The sequence below is a fragment of the Megascapheus bottae genome, chromosome 5, assembly GCF_031878675.1.
Source record: "Megascapheus bottae isolate mThoBot1 chromosome 5, mThoBot2.hap1, whole genome shotgun sequence".
NCBI classification, from domain to species: Eukaryota; Metazoa; Chordata; class Mammalia; order Rodentia; family Geomyidae; genus Megascapheus; species Megascapheus bottae.
The window spans coordinates 83,890,173-83,911,264 of NC_143513.1; the positions used below are offsets into that span (position 1 = coordinate 83,890,173).

The window sequence follows — 21,092 nt, forward strand, 5'->3', positions numbered from 1 at the left end:
CCCTCATTTCCTGTCTGCAGGAAATGCCAGCATGCAAACTGACTTAGTGTTGCTTACTGTGTGGGTTACTTACTGCAGTATTAATTTGGCTGCCACCTGATTTGACTCAAAAATCAATGGCAGGGTTAGAACATGTAAAAGAAGCTACACTTTTGGAAAACCTTGCACTCTTGTGCAAACCCATTATAACAGGTATTGAGATTAAATCAGGATGCATCCTTGTTGACAGTTTTCCAGCTCCTTTCTGGGTGCAGAAAGCCTGAGCAGAAAACTAATCCGAGGTGGTGATTCCAAAACCTCCCCTCGGTTTTCTACATAAAACATTCTACTGTGCTGTTTCTTGCATTGCACAAAACACCTTCTCTCAATAAACAGTTAAATAACACCAACCGTATTTTTCCTAGCTCTTTCAGGTGGGAAAAACTGGTTTTATTCTGATCTTCACTCTTATAACAATGTCTGTAGATGTGGTGCATTTTGCAAAAATAACCAACAATGCAACCATGTATCAGCATGCTGTGGGGAAGCTGAAGGGTTAGCAGAGGAGGATATGGGTGCTCGGGACACAGAGTTGAGCTGCCCATAGCCAAGAAAGCAGGTCCTGCTTAGGCTAACTCTCAGATGGGGCTGAAGGAGCGGCCTTCCCCTTGACCACTGGGTCTTAACTTCGATGGCACGCTGGCACCACCGGCGATGTTTATTTAAGGCAAGTTCCTGGCCCCACCCCAGAGGCTCTGAGTCCCTTGCAGGTTGGGCTGGTAGATGGTAGACCAGGCCATGGAAATTTTTACTGCTCTCCAGGTCGGCTGAGTGTCCAGCACGGAGGCCCCAGTCAGGGAGGGGCCCAAGGCCCAGTCTGTGCCAGTACTGCAGTGAGTTCCCAAAACAGGGGCCAGAAATGGCCTTGCCCCTTTGTGTACGTCAACCCCAACCTCAGCTCGCTCACGTGCCCCTCCCTGCCACCCCAGTGACCTCCAGTGAGGAAGCAGCCTCTGGCCCCTGGCCTCTCATCCAGAAAAGACCATGGCTAAGCTTCTAGTCCAGTTACCCAGACCTCTGGCAGGAGTCCCTGGGCCGCTGGGACTCCTCTCCTGTGACCTCAGGAGCTGGCTCCTGGCCACTGGCACATCCTGCTTATCCTCCTTCTGGGAGGGTCTTGTTTCCTCTATTCTCTCTGTCTCCATCAGAGTGTGACTGTTTCTCAGCAGCCTTTGTGGTCTTACTTGTCTCTCAGTCACCATCAGGGGAAGGTCTCCCCTGAATGGTGACACTTTCTGCAACAGGCGTGACCCTTGTGTAGAATGTATGGTCACAAAAGGGCAGGTGCTGTGAGGTCCTGCTTGCTTCAGATGAAGCACCCAAGTCGAGCATGGCAGTTCCTGCCTGTAACCTCTTACAAGTTCCAGGCCACCTGCAGTGCTCAGATCCCTGGAGACAGGAAGTAGGAAGGCGGGTGTGGGGCTGGGGAGGCATCGCTGCCAGTGGAGACAGAGCTGCCGTCCACTGGGCAGCTGGAAGGGCTCCGATGACTGAGAGCTGTGAGCTGGTCACTCCGGACTGCTTCTCTGAGCCTCTGCGAGGGAGGCCCTCCCTTCCCTGAGCTGTGCCAGGCAGCGCTGCCAGGCCCCAGCCCCTCCATGCCAGCCACCGTCCTGGTCCACAACTGACCTGTTTACCAGTTGCCAGCACACAACTGTGCCATGCCATGACGAGTGAGCCCAGAGCGAGCTCAGATCCCCAGGCCCAGCCCCCATTCTCCCGGCCAATCCACATGGACACGGAAGTGCCCAGAGATGGGACACGGCTGTGTGACCGTGGTGGACGCTCAGTGTTGGTCTGCTAACCAGCCGTGGTGTGTGGTACAGTGTGCAGGGCTGGAGCGTGGGGCGTCTTAAGCTGGGGTCCAGACACCTGAGTGGCTACCGAGGACCCTGCCGCGGCCTCTGCGCCCGGGGGGAAGGGCGGGTGAAACGCTCCAGGGTTCTGGCTTCAGAGCAGGCGCCTGTCTGACCCGCCACCCTTCTTTTCCAAATAGATTTTCATCTTTGAGAACAACATCTACTACCGCGCACACGTGGGGAAGCAGGCGATCCGAGTGGTGTCCTCGGGGAAGGAGGGCGTGATCTACAACGGCCTCAGCGACTGGCTCTATGAAGGTAGGCGGGGAGGAGGGAGGAGCCAGGCCACGCAGGCTGGGGCTGTGTGCGGCTGGGCTGGGTGTGGGTCGGTTGTATGTGGCTGGGCTGGTCCATGGCTGGGCTGCTGTGTGCACACGTTGGTGTGTGGTAGGTTGGGGCTTGGTGTGTGGCTGGGCTGGTCCATGGCTGGGTTAGTGTGTGGCTGAAGGCCATCTGGGGCTCAGTGCGTGGCTGAGACCCGTGCTTGGCTGGGCAAAATGTGTGGTTGGGGTACTGGATAGGGATGGAGATGGGAGCCCGGTGTCCTCGAGGAAGACCGGCGGTCACAGGGAACGGATGAGGCCCCAGCCAGCGGGCCTCGGCAGGGTCTCTCCACTCCAAAGCATCTCGCCTGCTCTGTGAGTGGGGGCGGCCCACCGTGCCCTCTGTCCACCCACAGGTCACCAGATGCCGAGTGGATGCACTCAGCGAGTGCTTGGCTGTCATCAGCAGTGGGGTGGTGGGGAGCGTGCGTTCATTTTCTTAAGCGGTGATTATAGCAATAGTGATCCGTGTGATTGGTGTGTCCCTAGCACTTTTGTTTTTAAGGCCTAAGCCTCCGGGCAGTTCCTGGAGCCATGGGGTAGGATGCCACCCCCGGACTGGGTGCACCCCAGGGGCCGTGCATACCGAGCTGCCACCGGGCCCCACTGAGAGGGGCCTGAGTCCTCACGCAGGCCTCCTTCAATCATCCACAGCCAGGCGATTCAGAACACCCTCCCATCCTCTTAATAGCACACAATAGTGCATTGCTTTGCTATTCCGGTTAAGCTTCTGCTTTAACAAACCCATCGACAGCCTCCGTTTGCCCTCCTAGCCATTTACAAGACATTGTGGAGATGTAATAACAGAGCCCTGAATATTTTCAATCCAGCTCAGTAACTGGGCAGCGTTATCTGCTTAGTTGTGTTGGCTAAAGATTCTCTCAGTTGCTGCTTCGACTTCAGAAGCTAGAAGCCCTGGAAGAGCTTGCTTCTTCTTCTAATAACTAGAACACATGCTTTGAGTTTTGCTTTTGCCTTTTCAGTGACTTAACTGTTTTATTTCTGGTCGGTTCCTGGAAGGGAGCCCTGCCTAGTGTACAGAGGGCCTGAATTCCTGGCGGGATGGGTGGAGAAGCTCAGCTGTATTAAGTGGGAAGGAGCCATGTAGTCTGGTGTTTATTGGAGCAAAGTGCTGTATCGATCTGTTTTGTTTCCCAAGGAGAAGCTCAGACATATTGAGCACTGCAGGGTATTGGAGACACAGAGAGAGAAGAGGGAGGGGGCAGAGGCTGCTGGAAAGCCCTGGCCCCTCTGCTGCCCGCTGTCTGCGAGGGAAAGCCTGCAGAGAGTGGACCAGTGTGCCTGGATGGGCAGCTCACCTGCTCCCCCGCTCCCCCAGGACGGCCCTCTCCCCCAGGCTCCCCTCCGATGGAGCTCCCTGGGGATAGTCCACTCCTCACCTGGGGACATCCCGCTCTCCCAAGATGGCCCACTAGGTGCAGCCCACGCTAAGGCGACTGGCAAGTCATTTTCATAAGCCAAGTACATGTCTTCATTCCCCCAGGAAGATGTTGTGTACTGACACAGAGCTGAGGTTCTCATAGAAGTGTAGGGATGCCGTGCGAATACCATGCACTGCTTCAAGTTGTGCTGAAGTTGTCTGTCTGCTAACTAAAATTGGGGTGACAGTGGAATGTTTTTGGCAGGACATTTGAATGGGTGCTTTTGTGCAGGGTTTACCAGTTGCACAGAGCTGGATCAGGTACACCTAGGGGTAAAGCACTGTCATTTCCAAATGTTCCAGCGGGGTTCTCTGTCGCCAGGGATATGGAATAAGTTGCTTTTTTCCAGTTGCTGTCTATCAAGTACCATCTGTATCATAATCGTGTGGCTTTGAAGTCAGTACGTAGTCCAGTGCCTCCAGTACAATACCTCCAGCCACCCACACCTGTAGCCAAGGCTCCCTCAGACCCACACACAGGAGACGTGGCATAGACATGGTGAGGCCCGTCCTCTGGTTGGGGTGGCTTAGTGTCCTTTGAAGGGCACTGCTGTCCCCGCACATTGAAGTTCTCACCTCAGCCCGTCTGAAATGGTGGTGGAAGCTTGCAAAGCCCTTCACTGAGCCTGGCATGGGCCCATTGGGCTGGGATGGCAAAGAAGGCTGAAAATGAACCCTAAAGGGACTTCAGTTCATTTGTTTAAAATCCAGTCTGATGTGAGGACATCGGGACTGACTGGCCCTGTCTATCCCAGAGCTTCCAAGGCTCTCAGGAAGGAAGAATTGCCCCGGGGACGTAGCAGGAGGTGAGTGCAGAGCTGCACGGCCTGGCCTGAGGCTCTGTCACTGACCAGGCCACACCTGCCACACGGGCAGAAGAGGGCGTGCCATGACAGTGTGCGCCGCTCACAGACGCTTCCTACTGGGTTCCTGGCCTCCTTCCCACTCCCTGTGGCCTTGCCTGCGCCGCCTGGCCACCACCTCGGCAAGCATCCACCAGGAGGCCCGGAGAGATCACTTCCCTTCCCTGTCCACACACCACAAACTGCTGCAACCTGGAGCAGGCGTGGAGGAGGGGAGGGGTCTCTGTCCAGCAGGAATCAGATGTGGAGGAGGGGAGGGGTCTCTGTCCAGCAGGGAGCAGATGTGGAGGAGGGGAGGGGTCTCTGTCCAGCAGGGAGCAGGACTGGGGGTGTGGAGTGTGTGGCTGTCTAGCTGAGACCTTCCTGAAGCGGCAGCTGAGGTCTGCAGCGAAGGCCCTGAGCTCACTGCAGAGGCCGGGGGGGCAGTGCGAGGAGTGTGGTCGGCATGGAGCTCCCCCCCCAGCCACGCTCCCCCCCTGGCCACGCTCCCCCCTCGGCCACGCTCCCCCCTCGGCCACGCTCCTCCCTCAGCCATGCTTACCCCTCGGCCACGCTCCCCCCTCGGCCACGCTCCCCCCTCGGCCACGCTCCCCCCTCAGCCACGCTCCCCCCCCGGCCATGCTCCCCCCCCCGGCCACGCTCCCCCCCCGGCCACGCACCCCCCTCGGCCACGCTCCCCCCTCGGCCACGCTCCCACCTCATCCACGCTCCCCCCTCGGCCACGCTCCCCCCTCGGCCACGCTCCCCCCTCGGCCACGCTCCCACCTCATCCACGCTCACCCCTCGGCCACGCTCACCCCTCGGCCACGCTCCCCCCTCGGCCACGCTCCCCCCTCGGCCACGCTCCCCCCCCGGCCACACTCCCCCCTCGGCCACACTCCCCCCTCGGCCACGCTCCCCCCTCGGCCACGCTCCCCCCCCCGGCCACGCTCCCCCCCCCCGGCCACGCTCCCCCCTCAGCCACGCTCCCCCCTCGGCCACGCTCACCCCTCGGCCACGCTCCCACCTCGGCCACGCTCCCCCCTCGGCCACGCTCCCCCCTCGGCCACGCTCCTCCCTCGGCCACGCTCCCCCCTCGGCCACGCTCCCACCTCGGCCACGCTCCCCCCTCGGCCACGCTCCCCCCTCGGCCACGCTCCCCCCTCGGCCACGCTCCTCCCTCGGCCACGCTCCCCCCTCGGCCACGCTCCCCCCCCAGCCACGCTCCCCCCTTGGCCACGCTCCCCCCCCGGCCACGCTCCCCCCCCCGGCCACGCTCCCCCCTCAGCCACGCTCCCCCCTCGGCCACGCTCACCCCTCGGCCACGCTCCCACCTCGGCCACGCTCACCCCTCAGCCACGCTCCCCCCCCCCGGCCACGCTCCCCCCTCAGCCACGCTCCCCCCTTGGCCACGCTCACCCCTTGGCCACGCTCCCACCTCAGCCACGCTCCCCCCTCGGCCACGCTCCCCCCTGGCCACGCTCCCCCCTCGGCCACGCTCCCCCCTCGGCCACGCTCCCCCCTCGGCCATGCTCCTCCCTCGGCCACGCTCACCCCTCGGCCATGCTCCTCCCTCGGCCACGCTCCCCCCTCGGCCACACTCCTCCCTCAGCCATGCTTACCCCTCGGCCACATTCACCCTCAGCCATGCTCACCCCTCGGCCACGCACCCCCCTCGGCCACGCTCCCCCCTCAGCCACGCACCCCCCTCGGCCACGCTCCTCCCTCAGCCATGCTCACCCCTCGGCCACGCTCACCCCTCGGCCACGCTCACCCCTCATCCACGCTCACCCCTCGGCCACGCTCCCCCCTCAGCCATGGTTACCACTCGCCCATGCTCCCCCCCAAGCTCCCCCCTCGGCCACGCTCCCCCCTCATCCACACTCCCCCCTCTGCCACGCTTACCCCTCAGCCATGGTTACCACTCGCCCATGCTCCCCCCCACGCTCCCCCCTCGGCCACACTCCCCCCTCAGCCATGCTCACCCCTCGGCCACGCTCCCCCCTCATCCACGCTCCCCCCTCTGCCACGCTTACCCCTCAGCCATGGTTACCACTCCCCCATGCTCCCCCCCACGCTCCCCCCTCGGCCACACCCCCCCCCAGCCATGCTCACCCCTCGCCGACGCTCCCCCCTCGGCCACACTGACTTTGGCTGCCCAGGGCACACCAGGCCCGAGCCTGAGATGTCCACTCTGCCTCATGAGCAGCTGCTGGACATCCAGCTCTGCCTGGGGGCCGCCTGGCCTCCAGAGGCAGCGTCTGCCGTTCTTCTCTCCATTTCCCAAAGCGTCATCTGAAGTCAGCTCTCCTGACTCTTGGTTTCCTATTCCAGCAAAAGCAGAGCCCCGGTGGATCCATTTGAGTGACTTAATGACTTTTTTTGTATTGTCCCTTGCCTTGTAATTTGAGACGTTAAGAAAGGAAGAAGGGAGGAAGTGGTGTTGTGGCTCAAGTGATAGAACGCCAGCTTTGGGCACTTGGGGACAGCACCAAGGTCCAGAGCTCAAACCCCAAGACCGGCCTTTAGAAGGCATCACAAACTTGAAAATCCTTGTAATTTTTAAGGAAATGCAATACACATGCCATTAAATCCTTCTTTAAAAAGGAAAGAATGGTTTTTACAGAGAAACCAAAAGAACACTGCCGAAAAGGCATTTATGGAATTATGTCTAATATTCCTTCCCTGCCCATAGGCAGAACAAAGGAGACATTGCTTTCACATCCGTGAAGACAAAATAGCATCTTATCCATGACGTGTGCATTGGAATTTAAATTGATGGTACAATGGACACTTCTGTGTTCTGTGCGCTGTGATGCACATTGGCCTGCAGTGTGCTAGGTGTATTTTTGTATGCGTGTCCTAAATAGACCAGAGCAGTTCCAGACCATCCTTCAGTGGCTCCTATCAAGGAGAAATGACCTTGGACTATTAGAAGTCGATGGGGAATGTCTAATCCGCCATCCTTTTGCTAGGGAGAGGGTATTTGGGACATCCATCCTGAGAACGGTACAGGGATTGCTTATGGAGACCTGCTGGAGTGTAGACTCTTGGTTGGGTCCACTAGTTGCTAAAATGTTTCTGTGGAAGCTAATTCATGCACTTGGCCCACTAATGACCTGCACCTGAAAATCAACATAGATTTACATCTGTCCATCACACGTCTGCTGACACCACCCATGTCGTTTACACTACATCACCAGTGCGGTTGAACACGGGTACTGGGCGGGATGCTCAGACGTGTGCATGGCTGTGTGTGCACCACTGTGTGTGCATGGCTGTCTATGCAGGGCTGTGTCCGTGGCTTCCGAGCTGCTTCCACCGTCGTTGTCTCTGATGTGCACAGTGGGAGGTGTTTGTTCAGATGCAAAAATAGCCGCCAGGAAACTGGCAGAAGCTGAGGGCAAAAATAGCCACCAGGAAACTGGCAGAAGCTGAGGGCAGAGGGCAGAGCTCAGAGCGCAGGCATCTTTAGCGTCTCTGTCTCCTTCCAGCCTCTCTTCTCTTCCCCCTCCCTCCCGCCCTCCCTCCCTCCACCATTCCTTCTTCTCCTTTTGCTGTGAGAACTGTCCTCGGGGAGGTCAGGTGGGGACAGAACAGCTTCAGCACACCGGAGGACCTTGGCTCTAGGATCAAGGCTAAATGGGAGACAGGTTTCAGGCCACTTTCTTTCTCACTTGTCTTTTAACCAGTAGTGCTCGGCGTCCTGCAAAGGTCACACTGCTCTCCCAGGGTCACCCTGAGTGATGCCACTTGGAGTGGGAAGTTGGACACAAGGCTGTTGTCATTTCCAACCACATTAGTCCATGAGTTGAAATACAGTTTTGCAGCCCTGGTGACCCTGCCGACACCGGGAGCCAGCCCCTCCCAGGACGGCTGGCCATTCCCTGCAGAGTCCACACCGCTGCCCACCCACGGGAGTCAGGACAGCTCTCCATTCAGTGCCTGGTCAAGGCCCATCTACGTAGTGAAAAGGACCACCCGAACTTCAGAACTGCCAAGGAGGAGGAAATATTTTATCCAGTGCCCGGTGCTTTTTGCAGGAATAAAAGCCTCTGGCACCTGTTTATTAAAAGAATAAAATAAGCATCGGTGTGAACACCAAGCCTGTAATAGCTGTCACCCAAGCTTAATTCCCAAGTAGGGCCCCCTGGGAGGTGTCGCCCCGGGAGGCCGCTGGGCTGCCTGTCACATGGCCTAATGAGCTCTGGATCTACCGCTCCTCTGCTCCTTGACACACGGTTTTGGTCTGCCCAGACTTCCGGCATCGCCCACCCCAGGGATTCCCCCAAAGTGATGTTTTGTCCACAGTACCAGCCCTTCAAGTCCCCTGTGTCCCTCCAGAGAGAGGAGACAGGATAAGTTTGCAGGTAGCCAAGAAAATGAACAGGAAGATATCCCAGAGCCTGCCCTGGCCCACAAGCCCCGCCCCCCACCCCACTTGGAGAGTCATGACTCCAGTGTCTGCCAAGGGCCCCTCATATTCACCCCTGTAGACCCAGAGCCAGGCACACGGACACACTGGAGAGAGACGGGGGCAGCTGGAGAGAAGACATGGAATGGCCGGAGGCCCATTTCCCTCCTCCCATCCCCGCCCCTCATCTTCTTTTCCCCCCTTCCCTATCCTATTTCAAATAACCAAATACGCACAATATACAATATATCAGATCACCAGGAGAAATACTGTAACAATATGAGATAACCAAGGGACAGCAAAAGAGTTGAGAGATAACATAGTACATTAAGGACAACCATCATTCATTATATGGCTTTTGTTTCTATATCCTAGAGGTCCTTTCAATTAGCTTCACATTATATGGCCTTATGTATCAAGGTTTTGCTCTATTGTAAATCTCTGCTAGTAGAGCCCAAGGTTTCTACTGATTATGACGAATGAGGGAAACCATTGAGCCTAAGTTCCTTTGAGTCTGGCTTACTTCACTTAATATGATTTTTTCTAAGTCTTTCCATTTCCTTACAAATGGGGCGATGTCATTCTTTCTGACAGCAGCATAGAATTCCATTGTGTACAAATACCACATCTTGTTGATCCACTCATCAACTGAGGGGCATCTGGGTTGGTTCCATATCTTTGCTATGGTGAATAGTGCTGCAATGAACATTGTTGTGCTGGTGGATTTGTATGTCCTTGTTTCTGGACGATTGGGTAAATGCCAAGTAGTGGAATTGCTGTCAACGCATTCTTTTAAAAAGTACGCCTTGTCTTAACTTTCCTTTTCTCCATGTATTACCAGCGCAGATTCCCCAAACTCCCTTTGCTTCTACCTTTGTAAAGTTTCAGATCTGCCTGAAGTCCTGTGCGGTGTGACTGGCCCAGGCTCCTCTCAGATAGGGACTTGCAGAAGAGCTGTGCCAGCCCCACATCATGCCCTCACTGGAGCCCTCCGCCGCCCTGTGTGAGCGGAGCTTCCCTCTTCCCACACCGCCCTGGAGCGTGGCACAGCCATCAGTGCCCACGGGAGCAGCCCAGGACTGCCCAGCTCTGCCCCGTCTGTGGCTCTGCCCTCAGTGTGCCCCCCAAACTGCACATCTAGGAGATTCTGGACAGGGCATTGGGGACCTCAAGTGGGACACGAGGTTGACTTGAACACTTGATGTCTCTGCCTCCCAAACAGTCGTCACATCAGAACCCTCGTGCCTCAGCCAAACTAAGGTTTTCTTTGCATCTTCATGCCGTGTCCTTGGATGACCTTTCTCAGGTACCATGCTCATTCAGAGGAACAAAGGAGGAAATGCGGGTGGTGGGTGAGAGGGCAGTGAGCACCACAGCGGAAGCTGGCGGCCACCCCCGTGAGGCGGAGACAGCGCCATGACTGCTTTCAGGCCTCCCCACTGTGTCTCTGCTGCCTTGGGGATGTGAGCCCCTGCCAGGGCTTCTCATTCCTGCATCTGCTGCATGAAGTCAGGGACGACCACCGCTGCTTCTCATCAATGATCATCAGTAGCAAAGCAGAGAAGCGAGCTGGAGAGGCCAAGGGACCTTCCAGAAGAAGGCCAAGGGCTTGGAGGCCCGGTGCAGGGGGCAGGGAGCCTGCCATGAGGAAAAGCATCAAATCCCCAGTTCGAACCCCAGTCTTGGACAAAACCAGAGGTAGGGGTAAGGGACTTTTCACGCTGCCAGGCCTTCGCTGCCTCGGAGTGAGACGGTGCAAGGACAGGAAGCAGGAGGCGATGTCCCAGCCCACGGCACTGCGGGAGGAGCCAGCCGTGGATTTCCTTTAACGAAGGGAAAGGCCATTGCCGGGCCCACAGGCACAGGTGGCTGTTGCTTTTGGCTCCCACGGAGCTTCCCGCCACTGTCCCGCATGAACAGGTGACCGTGTGGCCCCCTGGGTGTGCGGCCACCATGGCCTGCACAGCAGACAGTTCTCCTGCGAGCTGTCCACCAGCCTTTGATTCTCCTGGTGATGTCAGGTGAGCCACACATGCTGCCGCTCAGAAACATCTCCCTGTGGTCAGAGAGAGAGGTCTGTCCGCCTCCCCCGCCCCATCCACGCGAGAGAGGGCGGCCAGGGAATTACAGCACTGGGGAAGCCAGGATGGCGGCCCTGAAAGCAGAAGACCAGCGCCCGCCCTGGCTTCCTCACAGACGAGCGGGGACACTGCCACCTGGTGGCGGGCCGAGGCAGGCTGGGGCGCAGGCCACCGCGCCGCTGCCCGGGGTGATCTGGGGGACTGCGGGCTCTCACTGATGATAATGAGCCTTCCCCATGTGTGATATGCAAATCATGCGGCGCTGATGAGAGAGCCAGGCTGTGAGCCGCGAGGTGAAAGCTCCGTTTGCCTTCTGGCTTGATGTGTGCCCATTTCTTTTTTAACCCCCATTAAATGCTGCTTTCAGCACCTCGGATACAATATTTAGTGGCAGGGAAAAGGCGGCAGATGCAAGCAGGAATAAATAAGATTTTTCTGTATTTAGAATGAGGCCATTTATTTCTGAGTACAGATCTATCAGGCATGTTATTTATGTCCTTTGCAGTTTTCTGGAACCCAGATTTCTCGGTGTGCTTTGATTTCCACCCCCCCCCCCATATACCTCTGCAGTGAAGTCTGTGGAGAAAGTCTGCCAGGCACAGCTAGTATCAGAACCCAAGGAGCCGGTGCTGTAGCGCGACGCGAAGCCCACCGCCTGCGATCCATCTTGATCCGGCTCTTGTCTCATTGAAAGCTGCAGGTCAGGCATTACTCGGGTTGACTCTCCGTGAGTGATGGCACAGGGCGTGGCAGACAGGCTGGTGTCTGCTACCATGGGGCATGGTGAAGCCAGGCCCTGCACTCATGGGCTGACATTCCAAACACCACTCAGAAGGTTTAAGAGTCCCCACACAGCCACTGCCAGTGTCCCCCACCCGTGTCTCCACACAAGAAGGACAGGGCAGCCGCGTGCTCAAATGCTGTGCCTCCACGCTCCACTTCCCCAGGGCTTGTGGAGAGCCCAGCCCCCACTTGACCCGCACCATGCCACCTCGGCAGTCCCCACCGCAGGTGCCAGCCTGCTCTTCACACGCTCCTACAAACTTCTGCTTGGGTTGATTTCAGTCCTAGAGTGCTGTAATTCCAGCAGTCGTGATTAACTTCTTCATCTTTGCTTCGGATCACAATTAGCCAAATAGCCTCAGGAGAAAGCAGAAAGTTCTTCAACATTCTGCACCACTTAGATTTGGGGGCAAAGGAGAAATCACCACCTGTTTCTTTGCACTGTAAAAAATAAGTTGAAACTTTCCGCCAGCTATCTTACAAAATGAAGAGAAGATTCATTGGAGGAAGTAGAGAAGCATCTGAGTCTGTGAGACACCACCAAATTCCAGTGTTTTGCTTGGAAATGAGCTTCCTCTGAAGACAGAAGAAGAGTGTCTCGACCCCTCTCTGACTCAGACACAAATTCCCTTATGACTGGAGGGACACTGTTCCCAGGAGAGCTTTGCAGGGCCTCACTCTGCCCCATTGGAGGATTGAAAGAGCAGAGGAAGTGAGGCATACATCCTGACTTGCCCGGCAGGGCCCCCTCCCCATCCTGTCTACGCCACTTTAAAGTATTTCATTAGGCAGTGGGTTTATAAACAGCTCCATGCCACTTAATTTCTATTTGCTGTCTGGAGATGGAAGACCATCAGCTCTTCTGATGGTGTGAACCCCAGGATTGCACGGGGTCCCCATATGGCCTTGTGGGAGGAGAATGGGTGCAGGGACCACGGGGATGGCCTCCTGCAGCGTGCCACCTCCTCCCCTCGCCAGCAGTGCGAGGGAGGCGGCTCATGTCTGTGCAGAGGCCATGGGAGGGTGACACGGGTTAGGAAACACAGGCACAGACAGAGCAGAGCTCAGGCAGGAGGAGGGCCAGAAGGGGGCGGGTCTAAGGTCCAGTCACAGCCCAGAGCCTTCCTCCTTCCCATTGCCACAAGGGACGCCCAGGAGACCAAAAGCAGGAACCAGAGCCTCCTAAAATGTAGACATGGCATCTACTTTTATGGAACCACCGAGCCAGAGGTCAGCCTGAGTGAACCCGGCACTACCTGTTGTGAACATGTCACAGACAGGGACGCCATATCCCACTGTCACGGGGCCGGGGTGGCCACATCTCACAACAGGATGGTGCTTCCAAGTGACAGGTACACAGCAGGCACAGACATGGAAGAAAGCCTGCCTCAAGTGAACAGGAGGAAGAAATGTGCACAGGAAGAAGATAAGCAGGAAGGAGAGAGGGGAGGAGGAAGGTGTATTGTGGCACGTGAGCGTGACATTCTCCGGGGTGGGACGCAGTCCCAGGCACAGGCCAGAGCTCAGGCCAGAGTTGGCTTCCCCTGCCCCTTCCTCGTGGAAGGTCTTTGCTTGGGACGGGAGAGGTGCATGCACGAGTGGTAGAGATGACAGCTGCTTGCTCCTGGAGAAAGCTGGAAGCAGCAGCAGCGACCTCGGGGCAAGAAGATATATCAGAAACAAGGCCATGGCGGGAGGCCTGGGGGCCTAGAGACTCCTGGGAAGAGGAGACCCGGGAGCTTAGAGACTTGGGGGAAGAGTCCCAGAGCCCTGGAGGAGACTCCTGGGCACTTTGGCAGACTCAGGGATGGCACACAGTGGGGCCACACTGGTAGACTTCTCTCCAGGGCTGAACAGCCCAGGCTTAGACTCCACACCTGCCCTTCCTCTCCAGAAAGTGTTTGTCAGGAGCTCCTGGAGGCTGTTTTCTGGAAGTGAAGTGGCACTGATTCATGGGGCTGCTTGGGGCCACTCTTGAAATCTCCCGATGCTGACGGCTGACGTGGAGACGGCAGTGCAGGACCCACTCTCAGAAGTCTGCCCAGCTTCCCCCAGTCCCCACGTCCTGGTGTCCAGGAGAACTGGCGGCCAGGCCCAGGGCTTGGGAGGAGGAAGGCAGAGCAGGTGGCTTTGAAGGCATGTCTTGAGCACAGGAAAGACTGAGAATGATAACCCGAAGCGCCTTCTCTCGGGGCCAGCAGAGGGATGTGGGAGGGGTGACCCGAGCTTCCTTCATCCTGGGCCTCGCTGCCTTGCTGGCAGTCGGCTCTGTTCATGGTTGTGGTAAGGAGAAATGTGGTGAAGCCCCGAGGGGCTTTCCTAGGTGGATTTTGTTGTTGCACAGTGAATATGAACTTGGAGGTGATTTTAGGGTGGCCCCGACGTGGTCTGCAGGGCTCTGGGAAAACCCTCCTGGCCCCTCCTCGGGCAGTGCGAGCGCCTTGCTCCTTCCCCTTCTCCAAATGCTGGGCTTGGTGATGAGTCCTCACATGAGCAGGACTCCCGAGCTGGCGGCAGCAGGCGCCCTAGGCCCAATGGAAGGCCCGTGTGACATGCCCTGGCTGGCAGATCCACCCAGTCCTAAACTCAGCGCCATCACAGCCCATCTTCTGCCCCTTGGAGGGACTCTGTCCCCTCTGTCTCTTTCTCTGTCTCCCCCCCCCTTTTAATGCCCTAGGCCAACCCAGTCCCCAGTGAGAAGGTGCAGAGGACACATCTGCAGAGCTAGTCCACACACAGGAACCGTGCAGCCCTTCCTGTGTCCATCTGTCCCTAACCCCAAGGGGACAGGCAGCCTGGTTCTGGGGAGCTGCAGTCAATTAGTTGAGGTGTTCAGGAGATGGTGTGAAACCCTCCGTGTCCTGCCTCCCTGGGGAGCTGGTTACAGGCCTGGGCCACCACTCCCAGCTCATCCTCCACCATTTTTAACAGGATGTGACATTTGCCTGGTGAGTTTGTACAGGAGAGGGGGCTGGACCCTCCCCGTCCTCACGGTACCCGACCCCCATGCCGGGAGCTGGCCTGGCAGTGTGCCCGGGGAACTCACAGCATCCCCGGTGCTGCCTGCAGCTCAGCTTGCCCCAGCGGGGCAGCCTTCCTACCTCCCTCTGGATCCCAAAGGAGACTGGTACTGTTTCTCTGTCCACACAACCAAGCAGGGTGGACTTGTCCTGTGTCACCTGAGTGCAGAAGGCTTCCACTGGAAATGGCAGCCCCACAAAGAATGACGTGACAACAAAAAGGAGAGGGTCCCCTCCTCCTGGCTGAGCTGTCATCAACCAGCAGACACCCAAATGCCTCTTCCTTTTTATTTATTAGGGGTTTTTTTTGCCAGTCCTGGGGCTTGACCTCAGGGCCTGGTCACTGTCCCTGAGCCTTTTTGGCTCAAGGCTAGCACTTTACCACTTGAGCCACAGCACCATTTCTGGCTTTTTCTGTGTATGTGGTACTGAGGAACTGAACCCAGAGCGTTGTGCATGCTAGGTGAGCACTCTACCACTAGGCTACGCTCCCGGCCCCTGTCCCTTCTTTGATGCTGCAGTGGTCCTGGGAGATGAAGGGAAGAAAGTGCCCTGCTGTGCTCCTGAGCCCTGTGCTTGTACAAAGAGGCGAGTTCTGTATTGTCTTCCAAGAAAGGGTTCATGCAATTGATTTAGTTGATGAAAGGAGGTGCTGTTGGGGGTTTCTTCCTGTGTGCACATCTCTGCTCCTCAACTCCATCCAGAGCATGGCGTTTAACCAGCTGCCTCATTAGCCCAGGAGCCACAGAGGGCGGCAGCCTGGAGATGCCGTGCAGAGGCTGCAGTGTCAGGATCCCCCCTTCCCTACTTTCTCAACTTAATTATCTCCTTAATGAGCAACTCACATATGGGAAGACTTTTTTTCAAGCACCAAGAAACTGTCTATTAAAGGAATACTTGGGGAAAATACACTAAAGCTATCCTAGTTTTGCAGCTGGCCTTTGACAAGGCAGAAAACTTTGTCACATGCTCCCATCTCCCTGTGGATGGAACTGCAGAACAATGCTCTCTCCAAGTTTCTGTCCTCTCTATGTGTCTCTCCCACTCCCAACACACACACGCACGCACGCACGCATGCACGCACACACACACACACACACACACACACACACACACACACACACACACACACCATCCCTGAGCAGGACGAACAGGTCTGGAATTCTGTTAACATCGCATCTCGTAGGCTGCAGTGGTTGTTGTTTCTCTGGACAGTGGAAGAACTCTCCATTGCTGATGGGATCCAGTGAGGCTGGGGCAGCCTGGCTCCTCACCCCTTTCTCTCAGGATCTGTCCACACATGGGCCCTCCTTCCCCTGCAGGTGCAGCTGAGGCAGCTGGGTTTCCTTCTAGTCTGGGAGCCGGTCTAGAAATGAGTTGGGAACAAGGCAGAGGACCTGAGCCAGGAGCCTTCCTCACTCTGGTTTCAGGGAGAAGGATGGAACTCATTGTTCTCTTCCGGGCTTGGCTGTCACTGCTTCCCAGAATTTCTGCCTTTGCAGCCTGACTGTGTCTCATTTGGGTTTTCCTGGGCCCGGAGGATGGCAGGTCTTCTTGTTCTCCTATGGTTCAGCCTCTCCTTTCTCTCCTGCCCGCTCATGGCCACGGCTCATGGCCCCTCCCTCTGGCCCTCCCTGCAGGGTGGCTGCAGTTGCATTCGGATGAGGCCTGTTTTCCATCGGCTTGTGTGCTGGCATCTGTTACTCACCATGTCACCTGAGCGGTGAGGTGGCACAGCAGGTGACTGCACCGAGCCACGTCTGAGTCACCTCATTCCAAACTCACACCTGAAAGCCCCTCTTCTGGCAGTTACAGATGGAAAATCAGAAGCCCCGAGACGCGGCCTGCTGCATCCTCCTCCCCTCTTACCTCCACAGGCTTCTCATGGCTCACGACCTGAACGCTCTACGAGCTGGTGGGCACTCTGAGTTGTGGCCCTGCCCATGGGAAGCAGGGCCCTGCCTCCCAGGTGGGGCCCTGACCGGAGACCTCGGGATAAGGCAGGAATCCAGGCCCCACATCTTCCTCGGTTCCTCACCCCTGCCTGGGACGCCCTGTGGGGACACCAGGCCACCATTGCATCTCTCATGCTGAGGCCACCCTGTCCAGGCCCCAGAGAGCCCTGCATCACATTTGACAGGGGTCTCACGAGTCGGGAAGCCTGCAGGGGGCACTCGGGGTCACCTATTCCCACATACCCCAGGTGCCTCCAGACATGGGGGAGACATTGAAAACGACACCACTGGACGGGTTCCACACACACTGGCCGGGCCAGTGGTACCTGCGAGCCTGCTGCCAGCACTGCCAGGCACCTGCACCTCTGCAGGGCCACCACCAACCAAGCCCCAGCTCTCCGTGGCCAGTCTTCCCCCAGCCACCTCGTTGCTATCCGCGGGCCCCAGGACTGGCCCCTGGGACCTGTGCTGCATCTCCCCCTGTGGGCACCCCCCTTGTCCAGTGGACGCTGCCTCGCCCGAGTCATATGCATGCATTTTACTTCTTTGGTTTCCTCCATCACCTTCCCGCCACTGCAGAGACACGATTCAGGGTTTGCGACAACTGCCATGGCCAGACGAGAAGCCGCCTCGGCGTGATTCTCGTGGCCGTTATTTTACAGCAAATGTAGAAGTCGTGAGTTTGTACACCAGAATCCCTGTCTGCACGAGAGAGAAGACTCAGGAAAATGGCTGATTCCCTGGGCTAACTTCTTATTTATGCTGTGTTAACGACACAAGAGAAACCAGGCATGGTGGCACACAAGTGCGGCCCCAGCAGTGGAAGGAGAAGGGTCATGGGTTCGAGGTCAGCCTGGTCTGCACAGTCAGAACCAGAATTCCACTTCCTGGATTTGATTTCAGACTCAGCAGCGGAAAGGACTGTGCAGCAGGATGGGAAGGGATGCTGTCTGTGGCCCGACACCGAGAGAGGCCCCACGGCCTCCGCTGGACTCCAGGATGGGGCCACTTTGCTTTTCTGTTGAGCAGAGCAGAGCACCTTTGAGGGCCAGGCCTATGCCTGGCCTTTGAACCTCGTCCTTTTCCAGGCCGAGGCAGAGGAACCCGGCCTGCTACTCAGGCCCTGCTGCTCTGCAGGTCCACTGTCTTTCGTGGGCTAAACCTGGTCTGGCCATCTGAGTTGACGTGCTGCAGCGGGAACTGACTGCCCCTGGCTCCATGTTGAAATAACAATCTAAAATTGTGTAATGACACTCCAACCCCAAAGTACTCGTTAGCAGAGCGAGGGCTTTGTACAAATGGGTGAAACACTTGTGAGATCTGAAGAGACAACAGGTCGGGGACACTCGTACCCTGGGCTCCTGGCGCTTAGGTCTGTGAAGAATAGAAAGCAGCTGCACGCAGTCCACACTGGCTGCGTTCAGCAGTGGTGGGCGCCAGGACCGCTGTCCACCCTCCCATTGTCCAGATCTGTGGAGCAGAGGTCCATTCAGGCGCAAGGAAGACGGCTTGGAGATTATGGCTGGTTCCCAGCCCGCTGCCCGCTGCCCACTCACTTGTCTCTACCTTGTCTCTCCTCAGAGGAGGTCCTGAAGACCCACATCGCACACTGGTGGTCTCCAGATGGCACACGGCTGGCCTACGCCACCATCAACGACTCCCGCGTCCCTGTGATGGAGCTGCCCACCTACACCGGCTCCCTGTACCCCTCCGTGAAGCCCTACCACTACCCCAAGGTAGGCACGGGCAGTGGAGCTGCATCCTGGACATTCGCCAATGCTCACAGCTGCCACCTGGTGTGGAGACACACTCACCGCACGCGCGCACCAGCAACGTGGAAAACAGGGAGGATTCCTTATTTCCCGTTGCGTGGCATTACGGTCCCACCCCTGTGCCACTGAATTTGCTGCCAGGTTTCATTCATTTTAGATAAGGGAATGACTGTGGATCCTGTGTCTGAGGCTCACTAGAACAGACATAAAAACGCCGTCCCCCTTTGCCTCCTGCTGCTTCTCAGGTGGTGGCTCTGAGTAGGGCAGGGCCCCTGTCTACTTGGCCTGGGTCGTGCTGCTGTGCTGCAGTCAGAAATCTGTGTCCCCCCCACACACACATCCACCCACCGTGGTGGCGTTAGAAGAGGCCTGGGAAGAGTCGTGAGTGGGGAGCGTCTGGCGGCAGTCTGTGCTGAGAGCATGCGCGCCCAGAGGCCCCATCTACAGGAAGGAGCATCTCTCGGCCCTGGCTCTGGTGGCGCCTTGACCTCAGACATCCAGCCCCTAGGCCTGAGAGAGCTCCGTTCCTGTGGTTTACAAGCCCCGAGTGGACAAGACTGGATGGGGGGGCAGGACAGCCCAACATGGCTTTGTCACCAAATCTCAGGGTCAGAGCCCAGAGTGGGGCTGAGCCGGCACGTCCCGGTCTCCTCCTGGCTAGTAAACTGCCAAGCACACAGAGGGACAACAGAAAGTACTGGTCCCTAATGACTTCCAAACACCGTGATGGGCAGTGCTAGAGCTTCCACGTCTGAACTGTCTGAACTGCAGGCCGCAGGCCGCCCACGAGAGGCAGTGTGCAGGACTCTGACCGGCATGGCTTCCCAATGCCAGAATGTCTCGGTTTCCCTGCACAGCCCTGAGCTCCAGAGTTCCCCGAGACACGCTGGAGCCCCAGGGACTCCGCAGAGTGGGGTGAGGCCCTTTCTAGGGTGAGGCCGCGTGTTCACGTCTTTGCCCCTTCACTCCACAGGCCGGCAGTGAGAACCCCAGCATCTCCCTGCACGTGATTGGCTTGAATGGCCCCACTCATGACCTGGAGATGACGCCCCCAGACGACCCCCGCATGAGGTAAGCCCGCCCCTGTGCCAGCTCCCAGCAAACGAAGGGGGCTGCATGGCCGGTTTCTGTCCATTAGACTTCCAAGAAACAGATGCACTTTCTAAAAGGGTGCCTCGCTGCTTTACCACTTTTCTGGGGAACAGAAACCCAAAGCACGAGTGAACAAAAACTGCCATTTCCTATGACCTCTGGTGGAGGCCGGGGGCTCCGGGCCACACCTAGGCCACCGCGGGTTTCAGTGGGTCACAGAGCCTTGGACATGGCAGATGGTGACACGAGTGTATCATCCGTGCACGTCCACATCCAAGAACATCCAGGTGTGCTGTTTCTAGAGCAGGACTCTGGTGGGTGGCTGCATTACACCATCTGCAGACGCTGTGGTATTGGTCTTGGTGAGGGGGGACATGAGACGGTATCCTTGACAGCACGGCTGCTGGCACTCATGCTCATGATAGGCACGGGGGCCTGGGCACGGGTTAGCAGTCCGGAGACGGAGAGTGACGCCTCCTCTGGTTGCACCAGCACTCTGTGGTGAGAATGCTGGTGGAGGCTTACAGTGGCCTGGGTCCACTCACCCGCAGAGCCCTGCAGCTCCACAGACAGGGCTGCCCAGTCAAGAACACCCCATCAGAGGCTCAGAAAATGCCCCATCCAGATTTTACCCTATGTCTGTCCTGGGGCCTCACGGTTTACTCACAGAGCACCACAGCTGCTCTGGCTCCTCAGTGTGGGGTAGGGAGAGAAGCCGGCCACGCTCTGATAACGTTCTCCAGGGTAGCATCCGACACTGTCCCTGTTCTATCCCCAGCCCCCTGCACTTCTCCTTGGCTGATATTTTTGCTGGGATAAAATGTTTTGGCTCCTGTCCTGAAGATCTACGTATCACATTGTTTCCCTCTCAGCCCCATCCCTGCCAGGCCTCCTGGGGCCTGGCACAACCAACTCGCTGAACTAATACGCAAAGTCACCTGGAAAATCTCAGCCATCTGTTTGAGTTAATTGAAAGTCCCATTTAGTCAATTTGGCGGCGGTGTCTCCTCAGGCATGGTTAGCTCCAAGGACAGTGGAAAATTAGCTGCAGTCAGGGCTTGACATCCAGAGGCAGGGTTTCTTGGGTCTTCTGTTTGCTCGGATTTCCTAATCTAAAGGCAGCCATGTGCTTCAGAAGAGATGGGGATGTGTGAGGTGCAATGTGGCAGCCTTTCCTATTCCTTCACTGTCCCTTGTCCTTGAGATTTTCTTAGGAGGAGCATAGATAAGCCAGAACTCAGGAACCACGTGTGAGCAGACCCTTGGTATTTGTGTGTCCTGGGATTTTAGTGGTGAGTGGAGCTTTGGCTCACAGTGGAGACAAGAACACAGAGCCTGACACAAGAGAGTGACCACAAGCCTGAGGCACTCATGTCCTCTAGAGGTGACAGTGTCCCTGTCACGGCCAGCTTCTCAGGGGTGGTGACACTGGATGCTGGTGAGTCTCCTCAGGGGTGGTGACACTGGACTC

The 21,092-nt window shown here is 57.3% G+C and overlaps 1 protein-coding gene across 1 annotated transcript in view; it reads left to right on the forward strand.

Annotated features, from left to right (window-relative positions):
* Dpp6 (dipeptidyl peptidase like 6) overlaps positions 1 to 21,092 on the forward strand; it is a 498,824-nt gene that overhangs the window by 423,984 nt on the left and 53,748 nt on the right. Inside the window, exons 8-10 of the mRNA XM_090333593.1 lie at positions 2,036 to 2,156; positions 18,339 to 18,493; positions 19,503 to 19,600. Of these exons, the coding sequence (XP_090189719.1) occupies positions 2,036 to 2,156; positions 18,339 to 18,493; positions 19,503 to 19,600 (374 nt within the window). The remainder of the gene's footprint in view (positions 1 to 2,035; positions 2,157 to 18,338; positions 18,494 to 19,502; positions 19,601 to 21,092) is intronic.